Below are 22,543 nucleotides of genomic sequence, written 5' to 3' on the forward strand. Positions count from 1 at the left end.
TCTGTATTCGTGTTTAAGAGATCCTTACCTGCTCAGAGAACAGGTAATTCTGCTTCATATTTAAAGGAAAAGCAACTGCATATGCACAAATATTGCCTGTCTCTCTAATTTTGCTGAACGACTACAGTATCTTTCCCAATTGATGTCATAAATCCCCTCTTATCTTCAGGGACATTCCACATGTTAAAAGTCTTTATGGTACTTTATGATCAGTGTCTTAAGTCACTCATCCATTTTCCAAGCCTGATCTCTGAAGGCAATGTTTTTTCAGTTCATTAGAGGAGAAATCCAAGGAACCCTTAAGCATGGCTTCTAGCTCAGAACAGAAAGAACATTTTTGTGTATGTCTGGCATCTCTTAAAACAGTGTAAGTCTCTCTAAACTAACACTGAAGCATGACTACAGGTATACCAACCTTTTATACTAAAAGTGACATGAAATACATTTTCCCTCTTCATTTATTAAGATGGATTGCATTACAAGATTTATGAAAAGCACATACCATATAAAATCCAAACCAGATAACTGTATTCTCAACGAAACAGCATCTTTGTCTTTTGTTCAGTTTCTGTAGGCAAATATTTTTATTCAAAGCAAGAACAGACTACAATTTCATTATTTTTATTATGTGAAACACCATAGTTGCCTGCTTTCATTTTACAGGTAATACCTGAACTGCACAAAGAACAGGGGAAAAAAATCACTTGCATTTTTATTTGCTAAGACTGTAAGCAGAACTCTTCTTGGACAGAAGTTTGAGCATCCAGGGAAGAGAATAGGAAAATTTTGAGGATGCTTGGGATTACTTCAGGAACCAGTTTTTAATTGCCTCCACCTAGGATACCCAACTGTATCCTATACAGCAGTACTGCAATACATCCTCAGCATTTCAAGGCAGATTAGTATCCATCTTAAAGTTGCTAGGTATGGGGATGGGAGAAAGACGTGGAAAGACTTGGCTTCCATCCACCTGAGATGTAAAGAGGGCAAATGAAGGCCCTGAACTCACAGGATGCTTCATTGTTGTTTTTCCTGTTAATAGATACCAAGTAAAAGAACAAAAGAGAACTAAGCATAGGCCTAAAGAACATCTTGCTCCAAGGTTTAAGTCCCCACCCTCAGAGCTCCAGTTCTCACACATTCATACTGCTGTATCTTCCCCACAGGAGCAGGACAGGGAAAAGGATGGTAAATTTTTAGGGACCTTGTAACACTATGCTACTTGATGATGCAATTAATCTCTTCTTTTCCACAACAGTTGCAGTCATCACTCTGCAGTACAGCTACAAAACATACATACACAAATGTCACATAACCTTAAAGGGTGTAAGTGCAGCATATTGTGCACTGAAATGCAGCACCCAGAGACTTCAGGCACAGCAAAGCTTCCTTTCCACTATTTCCTAACATCCACCTGCAAACTGCACAGAGCTGGTGGGGCAAAAAAATATACACGAGCAACAAATGAGCCATCACACACAGGAGGGCTTGTTCAGGATTCTGGATAACTTCTAGCCTGTTTATCCAACCTTGAGAATGAAAGTATCATAGACTTGTAAACATACAAACTGCTCTGTAATGTGTATTTTACTGAATTACGAAGTTAGAACATTCAACAAAATATCAGAGTAATGGTGGAACATTCTCTTCAGTGTAAGAAAGAAAGTTGGCAAGAAAAAAGCTGATGGAACTTCAAATTCTGATTTTGTCTTTTGCTCTGCCCCATCGTACACTGCATCATTGTAGAGTTCCACAAGTGTGAACAACTATTACAGACAGGACAACACTTAAATGGTTTTCTGTTTAAAATTAAACTTTATTTTAATAAAATAAATAAGAATTTCAAAAGTTAATAATGAAATAAATTGTTAAAATAGAGCAACGCCTGACAATATATCTTATCCAGCCTTTGATCAAAAATATAAATTATTCAAAGCACTACTCCCTCCAATCACAGAAAATAACTTAAGACTATAAAATGTATTTCAAAGAAGCACAGGATATTAAAAATCTCACTGGGTTAGAAATCTAAGTCTACTTGAAAGCATGCTTCAAATATGAATATTAACATGGATAAATCTTAAAAATGTACTGTGCGTGACACTGCAGTGTTACTAATCACTAAAACCCAAGTTAACCTGCTTGAAACTCAATGTCAGGATACACATATAATTTCATTAAGTCTTCTGATCTAAGAAAAGATTTGTGTCATCCATAAAAAACCAGGTCTATGAAATGCAGAGACAGTAGTAAGTGAAAGAAGACAAATATAAAAGCAAAATTATGCCTACAATTTCCTACTTAATTTTATCCTCTCTTTCTCCACAAATCAAAGTCCAATATGGCTACAGAAGTCAAGTTGTTTGATAGCTTTCTGTATTCATAATATAGGTGTTGCCCATAAAAACACTTCTATTCCATATTACATTATCCTTTAAAAGGATTTGTCCTAGCAGAACTACAGTGCTAGAGGCATTTCTTTGTAGCAACTCTGATCCATGCTTGTAAACTCCAAGAAATTCAATATTTAAGTAATAAGAATCTTTGTCAAAAGAGCCCCTTCACCTGCCTCTCTGCTGGTGCTGACAGACACTGGGCTCTTTTAATCAAAGATGAAAGTTGTACCAGCACTCTTTATGTTGGATATGCCTTCCTTATGAAAAAGGCATACCTTGATATTTTTATGTGGTAGTTTTAAATTACTTTTTCTTGCTTTAGGATGCAGATAATGCAAAATCCCCCACTCCAGTAAGCGCATTTCACCTTTCTGCCTATCACAAACTTTCATGATGATTTAACATTTTCTGTTACGTGAATTAAACCTCAGTACAATAGACACAGCTTGAATACAGTACTAGCACTTTCTCTTGAAAGACAAAAGTTCTTTTAAAAAATCAGAAAAATTGTATGTGGGCACAGAAAGTATCTTAAATGCTTCTATGAACTCTGTGTTTCACATTCTAACTGAAATTCTCCCTGTAGTGCTTTTTTATATATCAAGGCTGTGATCTCCAAAGACCAGGCATGTTAGAGGTAACTCCATCTAGCAGAACTGGTTCCTAAAAATCACAGCATGTTCCCAGACTGCTGGTTTAAGATCTCTCCTGCCCTTCCAGCTCTCCCAGGAGCTACACCAGTGCTCAACACAGACATGCAGCCCCTGCCTCCTCTGCTTCCCAACCCACAGCCAGCCTCTGCTTCCACTTCCCTTCCCCAAATGTCTTCTGAAGACTGCTCTGTTCTTATGCACTCGATATAAAAGCCAGAGACATGAAAATTTTGTGTGTTTTCCTTAAAAAAGTACACTGCACTCTAATTTAAATTAAATGGACTTTTAAGGAATAAAATTTCTTAAAACTAAATGCAAAAGAAATGGATCGGCTTTTAATAATACCTTGAAAAAACTTTAAGCAGACAAATTCACAGGAACATGGTTGCTGCCCATGTTTTAAAGACAGATGCAGCCATTAAATGGGGAAATCACCAAGAAACAGAACTAGTGCTTTCAAGTAATGAATCAGCTACTGACAACTGTAAGTTCCTTCTATAGCTTTTAGAATTTTGTTTCAGATTCGTTTATACATTCAAATTCAGTACTTTACCTGAAATTAAGAAAGTGCATAAAGGTTTTAAAATGTATCTTAATCTATACCTTATCTATATAAAGTATCTGAATAAGAGTAATTAGAGGAGTGAAATAAAATCAACAGGATTTTTTTTAGCTCACTAACCAACAGTGGCAACTTGAAGTCCATTTTAATATCTAATATTAACACTAATTATTTTTAAATTTGACTTTTAATATATCTTCATACATATCAAGTGGTATTAATACATTTTTAGCCAACTAATTTACAAGGATTAAAAATACTGGTCTTCTGTGGTGTCTCTGAAGAATACATAAAGATGTGATGAACCACATGGTATGTAAACTGCCAGCAATGAAGTACCAAATTTATGAGAACATGTTAAAATACATATTAAGCACTTTATTACTGCTACACATATTGATCAGACGTGCTCATCAACGCACTATAACAACAAAGAAAGAACTCTACTTGAAGTAAAACTGGTTCTCTGCATGAAAACCCTGCACTACTGGGCAGACAAAGCCTGTTTAGTGCAGTCACAAGTGCGGCTGAATCCCAAAACCTCTTGCTTTAGATCAGAAAGAGGAAGTGGATGAAGATGCAGAGCAAGTCATAGACTTAAAGCTACTGCAAAGGCCTTCCACAGCAAGAAAGGAAATAGAAAACAATTTAATTGAAGAGATTGCTATTACATCTGTCCATCTGCAACCTAGGCTTATTTCTGACTATTTCTCAAAGTAAGTGAAGAAGTCCCACAGCTATAAAGACACAACCCAACCACAACCACTGTGTCACCCTGCTGCTTAGTACCAACCTGAGAAACTGCAGCTATTCGCCAATGCCATAGAATTGCCTCTGGTTTCTGTTGTTATGGTAAGAATATTTTCACAGTAATCAACACATGCAGACACTTGCTCTTTCAAGCTACCTGTTAGGGAATCTGGTATGTATATATACATGCAGCTATACAGACATACTTGCTTTTATCATTCTCTCAGGTCTTGGTAAGCTCTGAAATTCCTAGCATTCTGAAGAAGCCTCCAAAAAAACCCCAAGAGAGCAAACCATTAAGCTGCATGCTAGACATTGAAAGTACACACACTAGTTTCTACTTTCTCTGCTTTTATTTCTAAAAATTACACAAATTCTCTTCAATTCACCCGAATGAATTTTTTTCACCTCTGTTGATTGATTTATGATGCATTTTCCTAACATCCTGTATGTATTTTCCTTGCTGAAACTTAATCAACTATTTAAACTTTTCACTTTACATTGTCTCTTTCCTATAAAAATTTCAAATGCTTTATGCCTATGATCTTAATTCTTTCTTCCCCCATGAATGTAGGGAAAAGCAGAGAGACTTGACTGTTTTTTTCCTCACCACCCCTGGAAACCAATCATTTTTCATACATTTGAAGAAAAGCCCTTAGGCAACTTGCAAACAACTAACAACACTTCGATAAGCTCAACTTTTCCATGGCTTTCAGAACTCTCTCCGTATTGATCTGAAATTCAGGAAAATTTCTAATATAAGGCAATTTCTTCTTTTGACACTGAAAAGTAATTTTTAGTCTCTAAACTTAATTTATCTACATTACTTATTAGAAGTTATTTACTGAACTTTTTATTATTTATTACTATTTACTGAATTTATTTATTAATCATTATGATCATGGAAGGAGTTAATATAATTTAATTTTAATCCACTAGAAGACCTATATATTTGTATTATTATTTCTATTTGTATCTAGAGAGAAAAAATAATCCTTCAGGTGCTATTGCCTATGAGTAAAATGATAAATATTGACTAATTCATATGTGCCTGCTGGATGTGCACAGCACTGCTGCTTATCTTTTTTTTTTGCAATTTGACCCAATTTGACAGAGGAGTTAAAACTTCTAATGATAACTGGATTTCCAGAAGTTTTTGATAATTGGTGTATGGAAAGACAACAGACACACAAATGAGTATCTTCACTAACTGAAAATGAAGGTATTTGTAAATAGTCCACAGCATCACCTTGGCCCATCAAGTAGGCATAACAAGTTAATTTAGATTAACTATGCCACACTACCTCTCTAGGCTGCTGGGAGCATCAGAAGGTGTGGGCAACTGCACACTGAAAATTCTTCAGTGGGTCAGGTTAAAGGGATCGAATATTCACACACGGAGGAACTGAAATTCAGAAAGCCAAACCTTCACTTCTGCTGCTCAGCCATCTTGCTCTGTGGTGTACCAAACATTTCTGGTATTGTTTCTATTTAAGTATTTCCTAAAACAGACCTAATCTATACTACAATGAATTACCACTAGAACATCCTTCTTTTTTGGGAAGCATCCATATAGAGCATCAGGCTAGTAATATCATCTACCTGCAAAAGAAACTTCAAAAGAAAAATATTCTACTTCAATCACTGGGAAACACACAACTCTGTTACAAATCAGAAAGACAAGCATATTTCAACTAGTTCATATTTACCTTGAACATGAAGAATGATAAGCAGATAGGCTCCAAGCAATTGCTCATGAACTCTCAATCGAGTCATTGTTCACTTTTAATCCTTCCTGTGCAGGGCGACCAGCCCTTCTGCTCGACAAATGCTAAGCTCAGTCTGTTTGGTGAAGTCTGATGAGATTCGGTGCTTGACTGCAAGGATGCTCCTGTAGCTCTTCCACCTTTGTTTCCTGGAAAATACAACAAAACAAAAAATGTTTAAAAACTTCATCTATTTGTGAAACAAGAAAAAAAAACTCCAGATGGTCATCAAGCTGAGCATAAGCAACAAACCCAACAAAAACCCCCCATTTGTTTATTAACATTAGTAACTGAAAACATTAGCTATGTTTACTATTTAAGTGAATAGCAGGGTTCTTCTGAAATATAAACTTTTGGTAACAACCCAGAGGGATGTTTTTACATTCCTAAAAAAATATTAGATATGTCAACTCATAGGTCATAGCTATATAATTTTAGATTTGCATATAGCTGTTACAGGTAGTATTCAACAGATTTAACATGTAAATCTGTTAGAAAACGATTTTCTTTATAGAACTGAAAATTTCTTCTAATGATTTTAAAACTAAACTCAAGTGCTATAATATACCCAAAATACTGGGTGGGGGAAACAGCAACACCATGTTAGGCCACTTGTTGAAACCTGCTGGTAGAGAAGCATTATTGCAAAAAAAACCCCAGCCTCTCTGCTGGATGAAAACCAAATTTGTATTAAATTTAACAGTCAGTTTGGTTACCTAATATACTTATTACTTTTTTCTCCTCGGAGAGTACTGCATCTTAAAAATATAAAAAAAGACAGCACTAACTGCAATTCAAAATCGTGACATCCTGGATTCCCAAGCTGTGTGCAAATTAATTCCTCCTGAAAAATTACACTAGCATATGCACATGCCATTTGCTCCACAAATAAAGCATAATTGTACTCTTGTAGAGTGGGTGAACACATAGCTAAGACACCTAAACCGAGCAAGAAGTCACTTTTTCAGACTGCAGCAGCTGTGGTCACGTTCTGCTTACAGAACTTTTCAATGGTGATGCACAAGGGGAGCGTAATTGGGCCTCAAAGGACTAAAAAGCAGATTGAACACCTCAATAGTTCCTTGCAACAAAAGCAAAGCTGCACAAAGATGAACAGAGCCCTGATTTTGCCTCTCCTTGGCCTCATTTCGGTGGGGTTGACCCCCCTGACCCCTGTCAGCCTGGCGCTGCTCATGAATGCCAGAACGGGCGTTCGCTCGGGGATGGGCAGCAATTACTGTTGGTGGCCACTTCCAGCATCAATAACTCAATCTGTCTGTCGGTGAGACCCAAGAACTTTTCATTTTAATGAGTCTTCTGAGGCATTTAACATGGAGGCAAATTAGCGGCTGAGCCGGGAGGTGTCCGTCAATTCCAATTTCGGCAGGCGCGGCGTGCCGCCCCGACCCCTGGCCTACTTTTCACACGTCTCTGACTTCTCTCTAATGCAGCCACAAAGAGGAGCAGGGTGCCCCGAGCACCATGGCAGCCATGGCCCTGGCCAGGATTATTGCTAGGTTCTGGTGGGATGAACTCGGAATTGTGCACTGTGCAAACGTCCGGAGCACCAGGAACTTCAAAGTAAACTTCCTGGCCAGGCAGAGGGAAAAGCGGTGTGACAGCAAAAATACAATTCTTTGGTGTTCCCTATGCACAAGACACAGCACCAACTCTGACACTTAATAAGGAATGTCCTTCTAGCTATAAAACATCAGGCCAGCAACGTGAGTAAGTATTAATGCTTTATTCTTTGTTTCAAAGGCAATGAACTTCCAATACTCAATAAAACATGTGGAAGTTGAAAACTACCAACAGCTTTATGCAGCAATAATAAGGGCTTTATCTACTGTATTCTAGCAAGCAAAACCAAATAAATCTCAGTCATAGTCTGTTTAAAGCATTTTTAAAAATAATTTCTGTCTTGTCCAGTTTCAGAAGGAATATATACTTGCACTCTTGTACATTGTAAGAGTAAGAGTGTTTAAAATTTGGGAATATTCCCCCCAGTTCACCAGTGGGCACACTGGCCCAGGAACATGTATTTGCCACTGTACCACACAGCATGTTACTAAAAAAGCGCAAGGAAAAATGGAAGAAATAAACCATTTAAATGCAACTCACTCTAATTTCATGGTGATTTTGTTCAGTGACATACTAAGGAAGTTTCCAGAAATGCTGTCCAAGCCTATTCAAAACATAATTCTCTCCGCCAGTATTTTGTACCTCAATCTTCCTTCCAGTAATATTTCCCTTTTCTCACACACACATATATATACATATATATAAAATATCATTGTATATAAAACCATGTAATAAAAATCAAAGAGAACAAATTTTAATTCCCCATTTTAAAACACAAAATACCCTTTCCAGACTCATATTAAAGAGGAAGACTAGCAGCCCTGGCTAAGGCACAAAACTGGAAGAGCAACAGCTGGAATTTCTCCAAAATTCTCCAAAATTTCGCCTGATATAACAGTTTAGAATGACACAACTAAATAACCTCTTCAAATATATTGAAGCACTGATTAACACATGGAATGCTACTCTGCCAACAGAATCATGCTGAAAAGATTCAAACCCATAAGTTAATCAGTTTAATTTTGAATTCTTAATTTTGAAGTTCTCAATCTCTTCTCTACCACACCCACAAAGAAACATTCAACTATAATCCACTAAAACATAATTTATTCATCAATGCTAACACCTGATTTTTCTGCACTGTATTTAATTATCCTTCCTAGTAGCAGTTTATTGAAGAAAATTCTTGTACTATTAAAACTGTGGGGTTTTTTCTGAACTGGAACTCAGCAGTGAATTCACAGCATTATTACAGCAGTCCAGCCCTATGTTCTGTATGACTCCAAATATATGAAGTTGCAGTGTGCAAGATCTGTCATATGGCACAAACCAAGTCTGAAAGCATGGAGTTCAGTGGTAACTGTTCTTTAGATGTGGCTATGTAATATTTTTAACAGCATGATCCCCAAACCAAGTGAGCTGTGCTGTTTCAAATTTCAATGATAGTGCTGAATGTAACAACAAAGACAGTATTGTATAAGGGGAACACATGAAAAAAAGCCAATCTTAGACTTCAGAGGAATTAGAACATACAATCCATTTCAACAGACAAGATATTTCAAACCATTTGCAGCAGCACATGTAGCACCAAGTTAATGTATTTAAACACAACAAAACTAAAACTTACTAAATGGTTCTCTGATGTGTAACTGGGGCAAGAAGCAACTTAGGTCACTGTAAGCATATTACCTCAATCATAGGTACAGTTTTGAACAGGACTTTGAGATGAACAGAATGCCAGAGATAAACTGAACTGTCAGTCTAAGTCAGTGTGCAACAACAACTTCCCTGGAAGATTATGAAAAAACCTGATATGGTGCCACAAAGAAAATTACTCATTTGGATGAAGAAAAGAGGGATTATAAGAACAGTAAAGAATTCACTACAGGGCAGACAAGTAGTTTCAAGAACAGAGATTAGTAGCCTAGTTCAAATGGCATTTGAGGACCTTGATTCTTGATTCAGCTTGACTGAAGAATACTCACCCTTTTCATTAATGAAATAGGCACAGAAAGCAAAAATTTAAAAAAAAATTGCTGACAAACAAACTGTCAGTTCAGCTGAGTGTTGTTTTTATGCAGGAAGATTTGGATCATGTGAAGAATTGAAGTAACAGAAATGGAATGAAGTACAACAGCATGAAATTGGAAAAGTTATGCATATTGGTAACTGAGGAATTTCTGCTTCACACAGACTAGAAGCTTACACATAAGAGACAGCTATGTCCAAGGACACCAACTGATTACAGAACATCAGACACAGCCATGTGATGTGGCTGGGAGAAGACACAAACACAACTCTAGTATTTCCTACGGAAATTTCCCAGGGAAAACAGTAAGGCATGACTAGCACAGAGACAATATGATCGACAAATTCAAAATCCATCTAGAAGGGTACTATCTCAAGGAAAGAAAGACATGTGGAGATAAAAAGAAAAGAAAAAAATGTAATTAAGACAGTTAAAATTCATGGGTGAATAACCAGACTTTGACAATATACCAGGAATAAACACAATGAAAGACAGCTATTCAACCTTAAGAAAATTACTGGCTCAACAACTAGGAATGGATTAGCCATTAAAATTCATTTAGATTAGAAATTAGAAGACAATTCCTAACCACTAGTTAGAAGGTTGTAGGGCAGATTTTCAGACTAAATAGACTTCAAAAACTTAATTAAGTCTTTAGTTTACAAAGGCCACCATCTCATGTGGCTACAGGTATCAGGACAGTAATGAACTGATCTGGGAATAAATTTCATTATTCTTAATACAAAAATAACTGTTGTTAGCTACAGTTTATCCAAAGTCAAACAGTAAATTTAACCAAGCCTGTAACAAGAAGAAAGTTTGAGACTGTGTATTGTGTAATTCTGTCAAATACTTGTTCAAACCTACTTTTCAAATGTGTTTTGATTATTCTATTGCAAGGCATGCTTACACTAATTGTAGAAAAGCATCACAATGAAACACTCGAACTACCTACGCTTGAGTGCTGTCAAATATGTTAAATTAAATGAACAAGGTAAATCCACCCCCAAAATCTGTCAAGAAATCCTACAGCTGATGGAGAAGACTGTTGGCTACACGGCCATCAACAAAAACAACTTCACATAAGGGCCTATTTGTTTGGGCACTAATCTGTTCAAGCTCACAAAAATAATTACCCTGAACTGTGGCTTGTGTAAGAATTATTTCAAACTATTCCTGATTGCATAAATTTAAAAGCCAAGAGACTGTAAATTATACAAAAGTCTTTTCTCCCTCTATAAACTGAAATAAAATCTGAAATGCTAAATGAAGCACATTTGTATGCATTATATACTTCTCAAAAGACTGAAAAAATAAATCTTAGTTCTGTCTGTAATACATATAGAATCATGTGTTTAGAACATGCACTGCAACACATTTATTCATTCGAAAAACACAAGACCCTAAGAACAGGTTTTCTGCAGCAGGGGAGCTCAAAGTCTTTGAAAAGGACTTGGTATCTCTGATCAGTGGGAAAAGCCACCAAATAACCTTGGACAGTCAAACAGACATGTCCTGAAAGGAAGATTTCCCACTGCTGGCAAATATCAAACGTGTACATCACGGCAAAATTTAGAAGCCAAAGTACTAAATTATGATATAGCTGTTTCATAAACAAAGTTGTTAACTGAAGAAATTAAAGCCTAGCTGCTTTCTACCATGCCCAGCAAAATTAGGTAATTGGGGACGCCACTCACTGGACTCCTGAATGCCCATCTTACTGTTACTGTGGCATTACAATTAAGTAACTGCTACAAAGTTTCTTCAATTAAATTAACTGCAATGACATTCAGCAAAATTGTTTTCTCACTGCAATAAGGTATTCAGACACATCCTAATGTGTTACAAACGTGACAATTCTCTTAAGATATTCAGAGAAAATTTCACTACACAATTTTTATTCACCTTCACCCATTTCCCTCTTTTCTCAACTTCTTCACTTTGGTGATTAGCTGGCTTAGAGCTTCTGCCCTTAAGACAATTAGGAAATGGACACCCATGCTCTTTCCACAATAAATGACATCAACTTCTGCTATTCTACCCAGAAGCTATCCTTCTCATATGTTTTTATAATCTATTTATAATTTTTGCTAGTTCCTTACTGTCATACCAGTCAATGTGACCAAGAAGAAGACTCCACATGTAATGCATTCCATCTCTAAATTTAATGACTCCAAATGGGGAATCGTAACTTAAACTTTTTAGATCTCATTCATAAGAAACATACTTTTGTTCACCAAACATAAGCAGCAAGGGGAAACAATCATCAAAACTGTTAGAAATTTTACACGTCACTATTAAAAATATAAATCACACTAAACTGCCTATGAGGCATCACACATTTTGGCTCTGAGTTTCAATAATTTGACACAAATAATATACTTGGGGTGAGGAAAGGATAAAGATAGGCCTCAATCCTGAATATAGGTTTGTTCACATTTTTAGAAGTGGAAAAAGGACCTAAAATAAGTGCGCCAAGGCCTTCAAAATTACAAACGCTTTCACAGAAAGAGTTTCTAATGTGCAACATCCCTTTCAGTGCTATGAAGACTAATGAATGTTTTCACGACCCTACAGTATTTTTTTCATCATTTAAGGGCAGTTATTCATTAATCTACAATAAAAAAAAAATTCCCTAGATCAATAAACGGAAAGGGTAAGCATTTATTTTACTCAGCTCTCATGATCTTGGCTTGCTTCTGCTAGACCTACAACCTCTGCCCAACCTAGAAGAAGAAATTCACAACTTCTTTATGTCTCCAAAGTGAAGGTGATTGTGCAAATGATGGAACTCGCGAGGAAGAGTTCTGCAGAAAGTGGGTTTTTGTCTGGTGCTTCAAGAGCACATTTTTAATTTCATGATGCCTAAGGAAAACAGCCTGTATTTTTGGTCACTGACTTTAATCAGTAAGAAAGCGTGCTGGACAAACCGCTGCTTTTCCCCTGCGTCAGTGCCGTCGGTGTGTCCCAGACGAGGAGCGAGGGGCAGGAACCAGGTACCTCCGTGCCATCCTCAGGCCAGCCCGCAGCTCCGGCTCCCGGCGGCTTCCCAGCCCGAGCGCTTCGCCCACAGGAGGGAGGTGTAAGCTCATTTCCCACCGAGGGCACCTCGCTAAAGCCTACCTCTCCCGCACAACGTTCAGAAAATGCGGCTGCTATTTAAAAGACACATCACTTGCATTTCAATTTTTGGTACAAAGGAGAAAACAGCAGCAACAAAGCTGAGACAACTCAACACGGGGTTTGGGGGTTAGCTTTTTCAAACACGGAAAAAAAACCCCAAGACTATAGACTACTTCTCTCCCCTCTTGCCCTCGCCTCTTCCAGCCTTAACTCTTGTTTTCTAGGTAGTAAGATTTTTCCAAGTGTGCTGGCCAGCCGCCAGCTCCATAAAGCGAGCGGGAGGCGCTCCCCCCGCGGCCCCTCCTGGCAGCCCAAGGCGCCCGGCCTGACATGCTTTTCAAGGCGTGCTAGACTGCAGCGCAGACTTTCTGGCTCCACTTCCATTGTTTGCACGGCTGCTTTGCTCCTTATCCAGAGCCTGGATTAGCATAAGAATACTGTCTTCCCCCTCTGCAAGCCAGCTCCCCTCTAGAAGACCTCCACCCCTTAAGAATAAACATAGGGTTGGGTTTCTTTTTTTGGGGGGGTTTACTCTTTAAATCGCCTTTTCCTATTCAGGACTTGTAGAAACCAATAAAATAAATAAAACGCTAAACAAGCGAGACCGACAAGGCTCAGAAAGGCCCGATTGCATAGATTAGTAATTACCAAGGTCAAAAGAGTCAACCTGATAATGCACGGAGCCCTCACTCCTCACACTCACATTGTGGACAGAAAGTTGTTAATGGATACGCTTTCCATACAGAGCTGGAAATAAATAAATTTAGGAAGGAGTAGCAGAAAGGGGCGTTTAAATCCCCCTTCCTTTTAATTTACACCTGGAAGATGGAGTTTCAAATTACTGAGAACAGACAGAAAACATTTCTTATGAAGACAGCCCTCAGCCAAAAATACAAACAAACCCCTCCAAACTGCAATTGGTGATGTCTTACACAGGGGAATCTGCCTGCTTACACATCTGTAAACCCTTTTCCTCTGGTATGTGACAAAGGGACTATGATGTCCCTTTTAGAGCAAGTGACATGTGATCTAGTATTAAAAAAGGCCGACAGAAGAGCATTTCACAAGAGGCAAACTGCTTGCCCTCACAACGCTTCAAACTCTGAACATGGATATATTTTTTTGTTCTGCTACTCAGAAGGTAACAGCTGTCCAAGGTGCATTCATATGTTATTTCATGAACGAGATAAAAACACACTTGTAAATATTTCTTCATAAGCAAATAACATAATTTTTAAATCATTGAATTCAGCACTCCCCACTGCAATGGGTGAGAGATGAGCTTTCTTTGACAGTATTGCTCGACACATACAAACAGCAGAGACAAGACTGGCAAGTTCAACATCATGAAGATTTGCTAATACAAAATGCTGCTTAGCAAGGTAAGCCTTAATCCTCATTTTCTTCACCTGCTTGCCATGCCCATGGAAGCACTGTATTCTGCTTAGAGGAGAAACTCCCTGTCTAGCTGTTCTCAGAAATCACTGTAAATAATACACAGATATCCTCAAAGGAGTGGTCTCCATCAGACTTCCAAAGAGGCATTTTAATAGCTGGATGGGACAAATAAGTGAAATTGTAAGTGCTGCTCCTTTATGCTGCTCTAAATGACTGCTGTGGCGGGGGAAGCAATTTTTAAAGTCTTCTTACTACAGAAACAAAATTTTAGATAAATGTAATTTGCAAATTACACTTACCTATTAAGTTTGTTCTTTGCGTTAGTTATATTACCCTTATAACTTAAAATTGCAACCTTTCTTATTCTTTCGAATTTTAATGAACAGTTGACTAACTTTTGTCATCTGTGAGCCTTCACCATAGAAACTTATGTTGGGGATATTTTTATGAGATTACAAACTCCAGGCACAGAACATGAGGAGGTTACTACCTTCACAGCAAGGGCAAAAAAAGTGAGCAAGTATTATCGGTGGCAAGTTTAGAATAGCCTAAACTAGAATCATTCAGTATCTTACATAGAACCTGCAAATTGTTCAAATATTCTCAGTATCAGACTGATAAATGCTTATGTGTAAAGCATGACACGCTCACCTACAGAGTTACCTCACAGATAGTGGATATACTAAACTACATTGCTATATTAAGAAAGTCCTTACACAGGACATATAATGTAAAATTAATTACATGCTGCATTCAGCATCTATTTTCATCTGCAACATTTAATTTCAACATGACATATATAAGAAAGTATTATTGCTCTGGGAAAAATTTCCAGGACTCAAAATGTATGTGTCTGAGCACTATCTTACCCTGTTAGTGCTCTGCAAGTCTTACTGAGATAAAAACAGATTTTAATGCAAACTTCAGTTAAACTCTAAGTGCACTGTAGATCTGCTCGGTTAAATAACTACAGAAACAACATGGCATGCACATGCACACAAATACTCCTCTTAAGTTTGAACAATGTACTTTCATCAAATATAGCTTCAAAGACATTTCCAAACCCAAACACAGTAATCTTTCAATAGGTAGACAAAAACAGTTCAAAGGTAATGTTTACTTCAACAGTTATAATCCTCTATTTCCCTGCACTGAAGTGCTAAAGTAATAATGTTAATTTTTTTTTTTCCCCCACAAAATTCAAATGCAAACAAGAGCTTTCTGGTCATGAGATTGAGATTAAAAATCTCCCATTTGTAATTAACCAACTACACCAGTTCTTTTCTCAGTGCAAAAAGGGTTCTTTTAAACACACTATGAAACATTTTTCAACAACTGTTGCACAGTAGAACTCAGGACGGCTTGGTTTTAGATTAGGTGAAGTTCACATTCAACTTATAAAATCTGTAAGTTTTTTTTCATTCAATCTTTGTTTTTCTCTCCATATTGTAAGAAAGCAACTGGAATAAGACCTAAAGAAACTAAAAAGGTAGAGATTATATTATATACTCCTATGAATTTCACTTGGTTTCCTACTTTTCTCTTTGATTATCATGGTGGTTTAAACTGCCTCTACTCAATATTACAGGGATGACTTGGACACTATTTTTTATTGTAAACATTTTGCCCACTCTCCCATCATCTTTAAATTTGCAGGTATTTCCTCTGATGTCTCAAAAGTTCCTTAAGCTAAGAATCTTAAAAGTAAGACCATGTTCTTCCTAAGTCACCTCTGCATTAACTCTGGCAATTCAATTATTCCCCAGTCATTCAAGATCACATTCTTAAAACTGTCTCATTCTGCCTTTTTTTATATTACTTCTGTCAAGGCTGTTATTCCATGTAGGGGTGATTTATTCCTTCCACATCTTCACTATCAAAACCTTCTTTCTTTCAGGATTCTTTAGCTTACATGAATCACCTCTAATAGGATGGTATTAAGGCTGATTCAAATTAAATCTGTGAAGGAAAAATTGAGGTTACAGGAAAACCACAGATTCCATACCGGGAAGCAATTTTTGTTGCTAGTTGAAGAGAATACTGAATTATTTTTGGCAGAGAGAAAGGGGACAAAAAACACCATCATTACTGGACCTTCTCTATCAAGCACTACATAGCATCTTGTAATCCTCTACCACATCCTAAGTATTTTTCCATTTCCCTTTTCTCTTTTGAGATTTTTCACACATTTGAGTTAAGAACCATACTGAAACCACGACTGCCGTAATTTATTGGGCCTGTTTGACCAGGTTTTGGTAGTGGGGGGCTACAGGGGTGGCTTCTGTGAGAAGCTGCCAGAAGCTTGTCCAGCCAATGCCAGCTGTCTCCAGGATGGACCCACTGCTGACCAAGGCCAAACCCATCAGGAATGATAATAATGCCTCTGAGATAACATATTTAAGAATGAAAAAAAGTTACTGCACAGATGTTCCTGTGGCCAGAGAAGAGAGGAGTGAGAATATGTGACAGAAACAACCCTGCAGACACCAAGGTCAGTGCAAGAGGAGGGGCAGGAGGTGCCCCAGGCACCAGAGCAGATTCCCCTGCAGCCCTTGGTAGGGCCATGGTGAGGCAGCTGTGGCCCTGCAGCCCACCAAGGACACGGGGAAAGCAGAGATCCACCTGCAGCCCATGGAGGAGCCCATGCCAGAGCAGGTGGATACCCTGTGAGCCCATGGGAAACCTGTGCTGGAGAGGGTCCTGGCAGGGACATGCACACTGCAAGTTTCCTGGTAGGACTTGTGACCCTGAGGCAGACTTCCATCAGAGCAGGCTGTGCCTGAAGGATGCGCCCCAGGGAAGAGAGACCCATGCTGTAGCAGTTTGTGGAGCAGGGAAAGAACTTTCCTCCCTAAGCAGCAGCAGCAGGAATGTGTGATGAACTCACCAGAAGCCCCATTCCCCATTTCCCTTCACTGCTGGAGAGCAGAGGTAGGGCCCAGGAAGGAGGGAGGAGTAGAAGACAATATTTTTAAGATTTCTACTTCTTGTTCTGCTCTGATTTTGTTAGTAAGACATTCAATTAATATCCTCAAATTCACTCTGTTTTGCCTGTGATGGTAACCAGTGAGTGACCTTTCCTGATCTCCTGACCTCTAACCCATGGAGAGGGGAGTGGCTTTGGTGGGTGCAAATTTTAAAGACCAATAAAGCAAACTTTTTTCCTCTTCCCCATTAAAAAAGTCTTATTAATCCAGAGATTGGTGGTACCACCAAACATGAAATTTACTGAGGGGAGGAAACCAAGTAGATTGCAAGAGGACATCTGCAAATTCCAAAACAACTCAAAGTGCATGGAACTTTAAGACACCTGTATAAATATCTCTCTTCTCATACACTGCCATCTCAAAGACTTCAGGGACTCTCCTCTGCAGAGGCAGACCCCTTATCACTTCTCTTTCATCCCACTGAAAGCCTAGGACTGAACTGTTTCTGTAAAAAAATTTCATATGCTTTACCTGCCAACTGAAACAAATAATTGTTTTTAAACACCAGCAACTTGAATGAGCATGTTTGAACGAGAACAGGAATTTCAGATCTTAGAACAACAAAATGTGTTTGAAGCATGGTGAAGTGTAGCCATCTGGGAACCCCTCTACACTGTGGAAATCCTCCTAACAGATGTGACTACTGACCCCTCTACCATTACTCTAAACAGATTCAGATTTTTGCTCAAGATATCCTGAAATTCCTTTACTGTCCTGTAAACTCAAAACATACATATTTTAAGGACATTACAAAAATATCCTTTCCTTACATGGGCTTAGTTATGGCACACAAGTAATTTTTTTAAAGGATGGTACATATACCTGGTTTAGAAATAAGAAAATTAGGATATTTATATTGCAGTGCCTTTATAAATATTAAGGATTTTATAAAAAGACTCTTATCTAAAGTGGTCTTAGATTTTGGTAAGCTAACAAGTAGCTGCTTATAATTTTAATATTTATTATTTTTAAATACATTTGAAGTCGATCCCTAATAAAATTCTGCATCAACTGCAACACTTCACTTAGAAACACTTCACCTAACATTTCATGAAACTTACAGTACCTTCACAACCTTGGAACCTCTGGAGAAGCACATTCTTGACTTTTTAACCTAGTTTAGAGGAACTTACTCCATAACTGACTACTTAGAACTACTTCAAAATAGTACCATCAAAAAGAAACACGTATCTGCTTTGTTTTGGCTCAAGGGAAATAAAAAGAAAGAAAACAATTCTTGCAAGCAAAATTAATCCCTGTATTAATGTTTGGTTGAAACACACATTTTGCCATTCCTCATCTAAACATTTAATAGAAAATAAGCAAAAAAAAGGCAATCTGGTATGTTTCTAATTACATACCCATGTTACAATTATCTGGTTACAAAATACATTCCTATCAATACAAATATCTTCAGACTATACTGCAAATGCATTCCTTGTATGCTTTTCTCACTGTAAGATCTTAAATTGTTCTCTATTCCACCCCATAAAATTCCCATCCTCAGATACAGGAATAATATCCAAAATTTAGCTTCCTTTTACTATACAGGAACTTGTCTAGATTTCTTTGAAATCTGCTGCCCATGACACTTTCAACAGGAGCTCCTCAGCCAATCAGAGCCAACATTAAAATGGAGGCATTCTCAGCAGCTTAATCTGACCTTGCTGAGCCTGACAGTCTTGACCTAGCAAGGCTCTTGTTTTGTGTGGTCTGAGATCAAGATGGTGAGACTACTGGAACAAGCTGGGATAAGCCAGGGGCTACAGGAGTAAGGAAAGTCCTGTTAAGAGGACACTGCAGAACAGAGCAGCTCCTGAGTGGATCCACTGGCACTTCCTGTTTTGATCAACTGATTCACAAGATGACATGGATGTCTGGTTCCTCCACTCCTGGAAAATGCTTTGAGCACAGTGACCTGTATTTCCCATTTGTGGTTTGAGCCTTGAGTGGCTCACCCTGTTTGTTATGGAATTAACTCCTAGCAAATAGTTTGCCACCAAGGAAATTCAATGGCAGCTAACCCAACCTTACAAAAGAACTGTTTCCCAACAGAACAGAGGAAATCTTAGGCAGTCTTGATGATTAATAAGAAAATCATTGCAGGAATACCATCTCATCACTGACACCATTCTGACACACCTGGTATGTGTTTCTGGCTGCTGAAAGAATGAGCTGCATCACATAAAAGATCTTCCTACCACTACTGGTTTGGAGGACACAGGAAGATGACAACTATGGACAGTAGAAGCTGAAAAGTAGGAAGTTATTCCTAAACTGTCAACAAAAGTTATTGGTTCAGCAGTTTTACTTTAGAGGTCTTTAACATCCTTCAAATTCATGCCTTGCTGTAGGCAAGTCAAACTATGGGAGTATTTGACATTTTTAGAATGTCCAATTCTAAATGTCCAAGTCCAGTTTTCAACATCTCAAAGAAAATAATCATACAACCAATATCTTTCTATTAAATAAAGAGACAACACTATATGGGACACCAGTTGCAGAAGGGAATTGAGTACACATAACCCTATTGATTACGTGTAATATACTAATCAATTTCTCCAGCTGCATTGCACTGGAAATGCAAAAATTCACAGGTATAATTAAAAGAGACCTATTTACCATATTAAGTAAGAGGTAAGAAAATTTTACACAAAATAAAGTAGAATTAGCAAAAGTACAATGAAGGGTTGTATTACAGAGATTCCATATTAAAGAAAGATAAAATAAACTACTTTGGGAACTTCAGACATTTGATACTATTCACTAAACCCTAAAATGGAAGAGGCAACCAAAGAAATTGAATCCGAATTTCTCTCCATAAACTAACAAATAAACTGTCAGGCAGCAGTTTAGATGCAAACAAAAGACACTTTTTGTATATAACCAATATTTAAAACTTAAACACTCACTTTCACTGTTTTTTGCAGGTGTCCAAACTTATAAATGGGCTCAAAGACATACCTGAAAGCAGGACAGGCAATGAAATACAATACTGCTGATCACTCAATCAGGAAGCACATAAAATGTGCTGGGCAATATACCCTGCTCACATCTGGTATTTATAGTATTTCCCTATTTTGGCACTCATGATCCAATTTTTTCATTTGTCTTTGTCCCTTTGCTATTGAGATTCAGGTAAAAAAGGTATAACAACAAGAGGCAGTACATCAGAGGAGGAATAATTAGCACAAGGACCTGCTTTTATTTGGTTCTAATTCCCCTCTTCTTGCCATTTTTGTGCTTGACTTAGAAGCCTATAATCCCTAGTAAAAAGAGAACCAACTCTCTTCTCCACTGTGTGAAGATAGAGAATTTTTTTTGGTGGAGTGGTGTTGCCATTTTATTTTTTGCCAGATCAGATATTTACATACAGGGAAAGCAAAAAAACAACCTCCCTCCCTCAACTGCTTCCAGAGTTTTCAACCCAACTACTTATGCTCGTGTCCTGCCACTTGATGCTGTATAAAGCTTTTACCTGGTCATATCAGTAAACAGACTAAAATAATAATCAACTGTAGCATCAGTAGTATACATGACAAATAAGATTCTACCAAATAAAATTTGCCTGATACCGTAACTCTTTTCCAATGTGCCTTTGTACAACAGATGTCTGAAGCTGATGCTGACTTTTTTCATAACTGAGACATGGACAGATATTAGATCAAACAGCTGTTTTAATATGGTATTAAAGACTGTCACTAGCATAAAAAAAGGTGGCTCTGAAATTTTTTGTAAGATATGGTGGCTGCTTACCATGTGCTTTTTATCCCTGAAATACTCAAAATAAAATTTTGCATGCATTAACCTTACCTCTGAATTAGGAAACTGAAAAAAACTGTTCTGTACTTCAAGCTTCCTCCAGACTGTTCTCATCTGTACTTCCACTTCATTAGTTCAAAGGTGGTATTATGGAAATGCATATTTCTATTGATCTGCAAAACACAAAGAGGATTTGATTAAAGGGATAGCTGAAGAAACTGTGTTGACGGTTTATGGACTAGAATGTGAACTGTACATTGCAGATACTTGTATCTGGAATTAGAGAAACTATCTCCTATGATGAGCTGCTCCCAGCTAGAGAGAAACTTCCTAGGAATCATGCATATCCAATAGCTGCACAGTTGCAGCATATCTGTAAAACACTGACACAAAAAATAAATTTATTGTTATCAGTAATTACTCACATTAAAATTGAACCAACAAAAACATTTATATCCTTTAGTTTAAACACATTTATCTTAGATGAATGGTGATGTCAAGGACAAAGGGTGTTAAAAATCTCTGTAGAGAGTCTTCCTATGAAAATAAGTCTTTCTCATCTTCCCTCGTAACTCTTGGATTCTCCTGGCCAGCCAGATTTGCAAGCCTCCAGACACCAAGTTTCTAATTTATTTTTTTCCCTTAAAAAATTTCAGCAGACTAGATAATCACAGAATCAATTAGGTTGGAAAATACCTTTGAGATCGTCCAACCCATGACCTAACACCACTCTGTCAACTAGACCATGGTACTGAGTGACAGACACATCCAGTCTCTCCTTAAACACCTTGAGGCACAGTGACTCCACCTCTACGGGCAGTGCATTCCAATGCCCAATCACTCTTTTGTGAAGACCTTCCTCAAGTCCAAAGAAAGGACACGCTGTTGGTGACACCAATGGAAAAAGCGAGCCATGCATAATTTAATCTTTATTATAAAAACCAGAGAATAGGTAAGACTGCAGCTCCACACCAAAAATCCACTGGTGTCACACTATAATTTCGAGTACACCAGAAACTGCAATATACTGCTAAATAATCAATTTTTTTTGTAGCTGTACACAGGCATGATTACTCCTGGGAACTGAACAGCAAGCCAAGAATTTGGACAAAGGTATTGGCAGTCGGGTGGGTTTGATTTTTGGTTTGTGTTTTTGAATTGCTGTATATCCCAGCATGAGAGGCAAGCCTGGCACAGGCTCTTACCCAGTTCTCTTAAGGATTGTGAGCAAGCCTCACTTGTGTTAAGTGCCAGCATTTTCAGATGCACTGTTGATAGCTAAAATGGGCTTATCAGCTTTGTTAGTTTTATTCCACAGTGAACAGATGCCACCTATTGCCAACTTTTCCTATTTTATCAGTGTCACAATTTCTGAATGTTTCTCTCATCCGATGTTTTTAAGAAGATCCTACAAGAATCTTACCATTTAGAAATTCCAGACCTATCATAAGTGATCATAATCTTGAAAATCACACAAAGGCTTAAACACCACCATTCCAGCTTATGGTTATGTTAAATAACATACAACCATCATAC

The 22,543-nt window shown here is 37.7% G+C and overlaps 1 protein-coding gene across 1 annotated transcript in view; it reads right to left on the reverse strand.

The window, feature by feature from the left end:
* BMPR1A (bone morphogenetic protein receptor type 1A) overlaps positions 1-22,543 on the reverse strand; it is a 73,757-nt gene that overhangs the window by 15,100 nt on the left and 36,114 nt on the right. The window contains exons 2-3 of the mRNA XM_086900907.1: positions 21,059-21,180; positions 6,071-6,276 (exon numbers count right to left, since the gene is read on the reverse strand). Of these exons, the coding sequence (XP_086757033.1) occupies positions 6,071-6,137 (67 nt within the window). The 5' untranslated portion in view covers positions 6,138-6,276; positions 21,059-21,180. The remainder of the gene's footprint in view (positions 1-6,070; positions 6,277-21,058; positions 21,181-22,543) is intronic.

Source organism: Cyanistes caeruleus, chromosome 8 (assembly GCF_971803275.1).
Source record: "Cyanistes caeruleus chromosome 8, bCyaCae1.hap1.1, whole genome shotgun sequence".
NCBI lineage: Eukaryota > Metazoa > Chordata > Aves > Passeriformes > Paridae > Cyanistes > Cyanistes caeruleus.